This window comes from Sinocyclocheilus rhinocerous, unplaced genomic scaffold, assembly GCF_001515625.1.
Source record: "Sinocyclocheilus rhinocerous isolate Xijiao unplaced genomic scaffold, SAMN03320098_v1.1 scaffold722, whole genome shotgun sequence".
NCBI lineage: Eukaryota > Metazoa > Chordata > Actinopteri > Cypriniformes > Cyprinidae > Sinocyclocheilus > Sinocyclocheilus rhinocerous.
Genome location: NW_015638934.1, coordinates 56,753 through 66,669, shown reverse-complemented (window position 1 = coordinate 66,669; position 9,917 = coordinate 56,753). Strand labels below are relative to the sequence as shown.

General features: G+C 39.7%; 1 protein-coding gene across 1 annotated transcript; it reads right to left on the bottom strand.

The window, feature by feature from the left end:
• Positions 1-7,857: 7,857 nt before the first annotated feature.
• sptssb (serine palmitoyltransferase, small subunit B) lies at positions 7,858-8,200 on the bottom strand. The gene has a single exon (XM_016565386.1). It carries the CDS (start codon positions 8,198-8,200, stop codon positions 7,958-7,960), a length of 243 nt encoding a protein of 80 aa, XP_016420872.1. The 3' UTR covers positions 7,858-7,957.
• Between the last annotated feature and the right edge of the window lie 1,717 nt (positions 8,201-9,917).

The following is a 9,917-nucleotide window of genomic DNA, read 5'->3' as shown; positions in this document are numbered from 1 at the left end:
TATCATAACTCGTGTATGAAGGCTATGTCAACCTTGCCTTTAACAGTTAAAATATTTGGCTTTCAGCCATCTTGGTTTTCTTTAACTTTTTTTTTTCTTTCACTTTGTGTGTTAAGTGAAACATATTTTGTGTAAGCCTAATTATTTATATATATATATATATATATATATATATAATTTTATTCTGTTTTTCTCTGTTCGTAGAAGCGATGCATGTGAGTGACGATGTGTGAAAACGAACCATTTTTGAGAATATAGTATACCCTAAATATAAATGACTCTATAGTTCAACTACTCCCTCATACTCTTGATCAGGTGTGCATCCCAGGATCCCTGCATCCCAGGCTAATGACTGTTTCCCCGTGACGATCCTCTTATCTAAGAACTCAAATGTATAGATTTTACAAGTTCTGGTGTATTGGTCACAAATGGGTCTAGATGTAAAAGCTTGTGTGACAAACCTGGCAACATTACACTCGGGAAGATTGAAACCCAAATCTAAGAAGCCAGCTGATTACCTATATTATAAGATCTGTAAGGTCTGCACTGAAAAGTTAGCAAGGAGTATAGAAATGTATAAGCAGAGGCCTCATTCATTAAGGTGTATATATATATATATATATATATATATATATAGGACATTCTCAGATCAGCTCTCATTCATTTGGCTGGTTACTCATAGCACACCTGTGTGCAGGAGAGGTTGTACAGATCTGATCAACAGAAACATAAATAAACAGAAGAATAAACCTTCTTATCCCACTTGCTCCTGTGCCAATTCTGGGGGCCACCTTTCCCCAAGGGTCTCATTTTATCTTACTTCAAAATAAAAAAATTTAACAAATGCAATTCATTTGCAATTAGACACAAATAGACCTTTGTTTTCAGCTCTGATAATGTTGACTTGCAGATAGCCGGCAGGCAAACTACTGTGACTCAGCTGCATTGAAGCATGTTCTCATGTCATATATGGATTTTTATTAACCAGGTTTTAGTTCCCTGCGGGTAACACCACTCCCTACATATTCAAATCCCTTCGCTACAGGATCTAATGCATTGCAGAGATTTATCTTTGGCAATAAACACCTTTTGATGGCTTTGCAGGGTTATTTATTACATTGAGAACATGTAATTGATGACTGTTACACCTGTTCGCCAGTCTGCTTCAGTATGAAGGTTTGTTTAAATTGTTCAATCATTGTTCATTTTTTAGCAACTGAAGTATGATGAAGCACCTCAGATGAATGTAAATTTTATGGATAATGAAGTTCAGTTGTATACAGCTAAATCTACCTGATGGCCTTAAAGCACCTTTTTGTTATTCTGGTCCGCTCCATACCCTTCCGTGTTTTATTCATTAAACACATTCCTTCAAAAGCTTGCCTTGAGTAAACATTGAAAGAGGAACAGAGTGGGCGGTAATGCTGTGTGTTTATTCCCTGTAGTCGGTCAGATGAATAGGCATGTCTGAATTGAGCTCATTGTAATTTCATTTACAACAGGATATTACAGCATATATGTTTGGGTGTGTTTAACCCAGTAGGGTTTATGTTTGTTCACAGTCATTCACTGCAGCTGCTAATCATTTTTCAGGTGAAAGTGCCATAGCCTGCACTTTGTGAATGGATTTTGTTCCAGGCCAACTGAACATTACCATACATTACCATTCTAAAATAATTATTTTAGAAATAATTATTCATAACCACCCATTTTCAAAAATAGTGTATAAATATTCATGTTTCAGTGTTAAAATATTGTTAATTCTCATCTCGCACTTATAGTCTCAGCACACCCGAAACTCAGATTAGATCAGAAAATTATGCAAATGAAAACGGTTGGAACTCTGCGCAGCTCCCACTTTCACGATCTGTTTATGTTTGGAGAGCTTTTAAAGCCTGGCACACACTGCGATTTTCATCCGTTTTTGAGTCGTACAACTCTTTCTCGAGTCAGGCCAAATTTTACCTTTGTTGTGCATCGTTTTTGTGCAGCGTATAGGGGTAACAATTAGGGTTGTAACGATATACCAGTGTGACGGTTTATCACGGTTTGAACTTGCACGGTTATCATACCGTAAACATTTGCATATCTACGTATTTCCACTCGGCTGCTTCACTGCATTCACTGTCTACGTAAACATGAACATCACCAGAGCTGCTCTGAGAGAAAACTTAAATAAACATTTCCTAGTTTTATTCGAGAAAAACCATTGTCAAATACACTCTGACACTCAAAGCCCGCTACAACCCGTCAAAACAAAAGTTTGATTTAACTTGAAATTATGACAGAAATACTGTATATTAGCATTGTACAATGTACTTCAAAGTTATAACAACAACAATAATAATATTCTTTATAACAAGGAATTTATTTAAACATTATTTTTTAAGGAATATCATGTTTGTCCATGTTTTAACGTAGTATACCTCTGTTGTGCAGAACTTTGCCAAAAATAAGTTGTTAAATTTTCATTTGATAACATTTTAAAACATTAATTAAAATGTTAAAGTGTGATATAGATATACATAAGGTGTATAGCTTTATTTTTTATTTTATTTTTTTTCAGAAGGGAGACTTCAATGCTTTCATTAAAATGGTTTCAAGTTTGTTGTAATAAAGGATTTGTTCACTCAAATAACTTGTTCTTATTTTTTTGAGTCATTGTTACTGATAAGAATGATTGTTTAATATATACCATGATACTGTGAAACCGTGATATTTTCTGAGACGATTATCATACCGTGAAAATCTCATACCGTTACAACCCTAGTAACAATAGGCAGTCAGTCAGATGAATTTCTAAATTTCTAAATTCTACATGTCATAAAATCGGTCGCCCCTCCTAAGGGTTTGACTTGGTTGAAGCAGAGCTACAAACTGATTGCCCTAAGCTCAATGTATTTCCCTGTGTCTGCACGAAAACAGAACTAAGACCATGCTAATGATGTGTGTGGAATGGACAGAAGCTATTTAAGCTACACATTTCCGGGTTCAGGGGGTCCCATGTGTTTGTTTTACATGTGAACAGTCAAATAGCAGCTCAGCAAGATTGTATAGTGTAAGCACATAAATCTTGAGATTTGTCTTTACATTGTATTTATTTCATAGTTACTCATTTGTTGTCATGGTTACTCATTGAATTTGCTCACCTGTTGCTTGTTTTTTTTTTGTTGCTTGTTGATATTGTGGACTTTGTGCTTCAGAGTGTTTTTCGTCATTATAGTTTTGACAGCTGGAAAATATCCTTTCCGTTGTGCTGCTTGAAAAACACCTGACAGAAATTATGGATTTACCAGCAATCAGAATTTTCCTCCTAGAGCAGGGGGACCACACTCTCCAGGACCACATAAGAGACGTCTTAGAACTGGCGCCCTTGGTACTTCATCCAGAGTCTTCACTCTGTTCATTTTTTTGTGGGATTAAACTCCCAAACCCAGACCTGGCTGCGATGGTCCTCAAGGGAATTTTTGTGGCTATGTTGGTTTTTATGTGGGTGTTGATCAATTGTGGTTCCCCTGGACAGTGGAGGAGGAAGATCCACTCAGCCCCACGCCTACAACAGACCCAGAGCCAGAGCCTGCCACGCACCAAGATTCAGAGATCCAGAGCTTGAGACCACTCCCGCTTTGGAGCCAGAGCCAGCCACCAGGTTCTCCCAGCCTCCTGGCTCCTTTGTCTCAGCTGGTCCTGCCTGGCTTCCTAACTCATTCAACCTCGCTGGTTCCATCCAGCTCCTCTGGCTCCCACTGTTTCTGTCCAGCCTCCAGACTCCTTTGTTCTCACTGGTTCTGTGCAGTCCCTGTTTTCAGTTCAGTTTGTTGGTTCTCGTCATTATTACTATTGTTGTTTTCTGTTCTGTTATCATGGACTTTGTACTTCAGAGTGTTTTTGGTCATTAAAGTTTTGACTGTTGGAAAATATCCTTCATGCTGCATGGGGCAAGGATTTTCACAAAGTTGGACCTGTGTAACTTGCCATTTTGTCTGGAATTGGGAGGGTGATACATTTTTTTCCTCAAGGGGTACTTTGAGCATTTTGAGGAGGATTTTTTAGAAAGAACTACCAAATATTCAGTTTCACTGGTGTTGCTTCGGACAATTTGATTTCACTCTCTTGCTTCTGCCCGTTTCCAGGAATGGCAAGCCGGACACCTTGTCCCAGTGCTTTCCTGCCCCAGGCGATGTTCCCTGATACCATTTTGCCTCCGGGCCATGTGCTGGGGCAGGTTTTCTGGGGTGTGGAGAGCCATGTCAGACGAGCCTTTAGTGGGGTCGAGGTCCACCACGAACATTTGGTGGATGTTCGTCAGTTTGTGGGCACATACTCTCAAATTATGTAATTTACCTCCTGTTGGTCTTCTCCATTCCCTTCTTGGAATGGTGTAATTTTTTGCCTTTGGGGGGGGGGGGTTCAGGAAAGGTCCACGAACCGGGGACTTAAACTTGGGATGTCCGAAGTGCAACAGTGCTATATGTCGGCGCCAACGGAATGGTATCCAAACCCCTCTATGGTGTGTCAAGCTTTGCACATTGGGATTTGGGGATGTCTTTCATTCTTCTTTGCAGATCCTCTCAAGCTCTGTCAGGTTTGATGGGAACTATTGGTGGACAGCCATTTTTTAGGTCTCTAATGAGATATCTGATTGGGTTCAAGTGCGGGACTCTCAAGGAGTTGTCCCTACACCACTCTTACTTCATCTTGGCTGTGAGCTTAGTATGTTCTGCTAGAAGGTGAACCTGATGTCATGAGTTCTCTGGATCAGGTATTCATTAACAATATCTCTGTATTTTGCTACATTTTTATTTTCTCCTACCCTGACCAGTCTCCCTGTCGCTGAAACACACCTCTGCCACAACCATGCTTCACAACTGGGATGGTATTGCGCAGGTGATTAGCTGTGCCTGGTTTGCCCCAAACATGACACTTGGAATTGAGGTTCATCAGACCTGAGAATCTTGTTTTTCCCAGTCAAGCCGGCTTACACGTGTCATGCACTGAAGAGGGGCTCTGTTTGGTCACTGCCATAAAGCCCAGATCAGTGGATGGTTGTCTTTCTGTTTTTCCCATCTCCACACAACCCAACCAGAGTGACCATCAGGTTCTTGGTCACCTCTCTTACCGAGGAGGAAGGGCTTCTTCCCGGATTTCTCAGTTCATCCGATCAACTCAAGGAAGAGTCTTGGTTGTTCCAAATGTCTTCCATTTAAGGATTACGGAGGCCACTGTGCTCTTGGAAGCATTCAGTTTGCAGCAGAATTTTTTGGTAGTTCCTGTATCTGAGCGTCGTGTGGCTTGGTTTTTGCTTTGATCATATGAACTGACACAGCTGGGCTCTGAATCAAAGCGTAGAAACATCTCAAAAGTGATCCAGAGAAACAGTAAGCACCTCAGTTAAATTTTAAGTGTCATAGCAAAGGGTCTGATTACTTATATCAGTGCGATATCTCACTTGTCTTTATTATTATTTGTAATACATTTGTGGTTATTACGAATCTTTTTTATTCTTGAAAGTGTAGATTAATGTAAAAAACAAAATTAGCAGTTTAGTATATGGCTACAACATAATAGTGTAAAAAATATGAATGCACTCAATGCACAGCTTCAATGAGAAAGACTTATATTCAGAAAACAGACCGTTCTGTCTCCGCTTTATTATTTCATTAGTCATTTAGCAAGGTTAAGTGTAGCTCAGAACAAACACTATTCTCACGGATAACAATATAATTGGATAACGTCTGTTAATGTTTCCCTGCTGTGGATGTGGTAGCGCCCACAGTCTCCATCTGATTCATTGGCGACTCTATAAATTGATTGAAAATTTGCTTAGTGAGATGTCAGTCAGCATAATCGGATAGATCCAGTCAGTGTAGTTCTCCAATAAACAACTCATGCAATGTTGCAGTTGCTGGTCTCCTGTTGCAGACTCAAGTCTTTAGTTGGGAGTTTACTATAATGGCACTGGTCCCCCTCTGTTAAAACTACTTTTCAGGGAAGATGGTGCAAACTGCCTTATTTAACGCACCTGATTCAGATCATCAGCTCATTAGGAAAGACTCCATGTATGGCTGCATCTGAAAGCTTAGGCAGCTGACTTGATGTACCTCCTGGAGCTGTTTCTGGACAGACTTCTCAGGCAGCATAACAGTTTAATGATCTACAACAAAATATAGAGAGCTTTGGTGATAACTAAGTGAATGTTTAATTACTACAACACTAATTTCTTGCTAGAAATTACATCAAAATTGGAAAAAGTTGGTCAAAAACATAAATTTACACACAAACTGCCCATCAACCGCAACATGATGGAACAAATGAGTTGTGACTAATCATAAAACATTGTTTTGGTATTAATCATGTTTTTGTTGTGAAAGCTGATGTGTGATATGTGACACCAGCTCTGTTAGAAATGAGACTATTCTATTGCAACAAACTGGGCGAAAAGCAGGTGAAGTGAAGAAGAAAAAAGGGGTTTAAAAGAGGAAGGTAAATGAGTGATAATAGTCTTATATTTACTGCTGCCTGTCCTAAAAAGTTACATTGAACTCACAAGGGTGTCGGTGGATATATGATATGTGCTGATTCACACAGGCAAGATCTCGCTGCAGAAAGAAACGCATGTCTTGTGAGAAAGAATGCTTTGGAAAGAATTCCGATCCGGCTGTCAGGTGTGCTGAAGTCTTTAGAAAGCCGGCTGGGAGAACCGGATTGTTGGAACGGCATTAGATAAGCCTTCTAGGCACCAATAACTTTCGACATGGAAAACCAGTCTGGCTGCTTTCCTGCTTTACGATTTCAAATACATGTATATAAACAAATGCCCTCTTTTAGATGAAAGTCCTACAACATTTTCAAAATATCCTTCTAGGCCACAGAAGTTTTACATTCTAAAAGTTATAGAAAGTACAGAAAATGGGACAGGAATTTTGTGAAATTTATTTCAAAAAAAAAAAAACACTATTATACACATTTGAAAAGTGTCACTCAACACTACTTGCCATTGTGTTGTTAGTTTTGACCACATCGCACGGACAGTTAAAAATACAGAAACGTAATTTAAAGCATGTGGCATCAAGATAACCAGACACAAATTAAGAACAAAAAAAATAATTTTGGTAACTCCAGTCATAATTCCATGAGGCCAAAGGAAATCCAAAATCTGTGGAATTGATTTAAACGTGTGATCAACTGAGCTGTGAGAACTGCATTCTTTATAGGTATTTAACAAAACAAATACAGTGCCTATAAATTTGTGAATGACGCTTGTTCCAGATCTGCAGGGCACAGATTGCATGCGAACATTTGTGTGCATGCAATTCTATATCAGCAGCAGTGACTAAAGAAATGATGGAAGACGGAGCCCATTTTAAACTGTTGATCCTGGTGGTAATGGGCTCTGTTGACAGCCTACTGATTTTAAGTGCAGCAATCTGTATTCAAAAATAAACATGTAGAGCAGTCACATTGCATAGGTGATTACAAAACCTCCAGAATATAAAAATTCAGTATGCAATAATAAAAAACAACTTTTAATTTGCACTGTGCAAACAATATCTCAATTTGATCATGGACTCCTATTATGGAGTCAGAATCATGATTTCCTTATTATCAACCAGTGATGACGAGGACGTTAATCGCAAAGTAGTTGGGAATCCATCCAAATCCTTGCATACAAAATCCCACGACGGGGCAGGAATCCACCCAGACAGCAACATAGTTTTGGCCCAGATCCGGCCCACATCTGGCCCATGTGAAATCCATGCGGGCCAGATGTGGGCTGGATCTGAGCCGACACTGCTTGCTGTCTGGGCAGGCAAACGTGGAAGACGTGAAGTGCTTGAACATGACTTTTGACAACACCTCATTTCACCTGGCTTGTTTGTTCCCGAGTAGAAAATAACCAAGAGTTTTCAAGCCAGTTATCTCACAGCAGGTCAATAAAAACGTCTTTCCTTCGTCGTTAGTTCATGAGGGCCACTGTGCTCTCCGGTTGCCCTCGGACCAGCTCAGAGAAGAACTCCAGCGCCAGCCGCACGTGGATAGGCACAAACACATAGGAGGTGTAAATGACCATGGCCACCATAGTGAAGAGGAGCGTGTTGAAGATGGACTGCTCCCACGGCTCCAGCACATAGATGCCTGTGATGAGCAGGTACTGATAGTACAGCCAGCCCATAAACTCTCTCATGTTCTTCATATCCATGCGGAGGACCGACAGCTGCGCTACGAGCTGCTGGGGAAGACAACAGGGTGAGGCGCTTCCTTACATACTGACAGAGCACAATAGACAACCACAACAGATGTGTAATAATGGTGCTTAGGAGTGGTATATGTCTTTAAAGGACCTGTCAAACAATGCCACATGAAGTTATGACGTGAATGAGTGACTCTGCAGCATTCAGATGGCTTGTGTATTCCATTATTTATTTTTAGGGCTATGTTAGTTACTACTGATAACAGTTTCATCATGTGAAACTAAATAAACATTAATGATACACACTGACGTCCTAGAAGTAATGACAACTGGACAGTCAGTAGATATGTTTCCATCACTGCATTTTGAAATATTGCATCAGAAACGCCAAATTTATTCGTTTTCAAGTGGTTTTATGCTTATTTCTGTATAATGTTTTACACGACTGCGTTCCCAAACAGCAGCATCCGCCTCCGAAAGCAATGACTGCATTTACTGCGTTTCATCTGCTTGCTCTGAGGCGCAAGTAATTTATTGTATATGAAAATTATTATATTCAGAAACTTCTACTTTTCTTAGTGATATTTAGTGCCAGTTTCTCAGGAGGTGACGATTTTGTTCTCTTTGACTCGTTGGATGGAAACAGTGCATATTTATTGCAAATGTTTTATGCGATATTCCAATTTTGTGCACAAGTTAAATTCGCAACTTTGGATGGAAACCCAGAACTTTTAGTGAGTGTTGTGGTAATATTACATTAATGCTAGTTTATTTTCCGCCAGCAGTATAAGCACATCAGGGACCGTATCTGACCTTTGTAAGGCACACTGTGCATGAAGAGAGTGCTGGGATGAAACGACCCGTGTTTAAATGTGCTAATTGTTGATGTGAAGCTCAAGGGCAATGTGTAAAGCCCTGCAGGAGCGATCTACATCTTAGGTGCAGCACATGCATACAGGTGCAAAACCCTGCAGGAACACGTCTGCTCGCTCTCTGAGAACTCTTGAGGAAAACATACTCACTCCTGCTCATAAAATTCAGACTAATACAACAACTGGGTTGCATATTTGGACTTAAAATGGCATTGGTAAATTATTAATCACATAACAAGGCTATATAGTTTGTCTCGCTGCATAAAGTGAACATACGAATAATTATTTTATTTATTTTAAACTCAGTTTCAGTCATATTCAACCCTGTTTCTGATTTAAATAAAACTGGTTAACTGAGACATTACCACATCAGGTTGTCCAGTAAATCATTTTACTTTTAAGTATCCCTGCAGCTACAGATGTAATAAGTTTCTGTAGCGTGAAGTCAAGATGACTCAAAGAAAGCATAAACAAAACTGATTATACATAACAACGGACATCCATTTGTTGCACTGGTTGTTAATATTACAGACTTTTTTGATGCACTATATAAAACATCCTGAAGTAAAGGATACCGATGTGAATGTGCACATGCATGATAACAGTTCAACCGTGCATGAGAGTGTTTCCTTGTACTCTGTTATGACTGCACTTAGCAGTTAGTAATAGTAAGTTGCGTAGTTGTAGTGTTGTTATGGCCATTACAGTTATGGTTGATATTCATGGTCAAAAGCAGCATGCATCAGAGAAACACTCTCTGTCTCTCTCTCTCTCTGTCTCTTTTCTCTCTCTCTCTCTCTCTGTCTCTCTCTGTCTCTTCTCTCTCGGTCTCTCTCTCTCTCTCTGCGGTGATG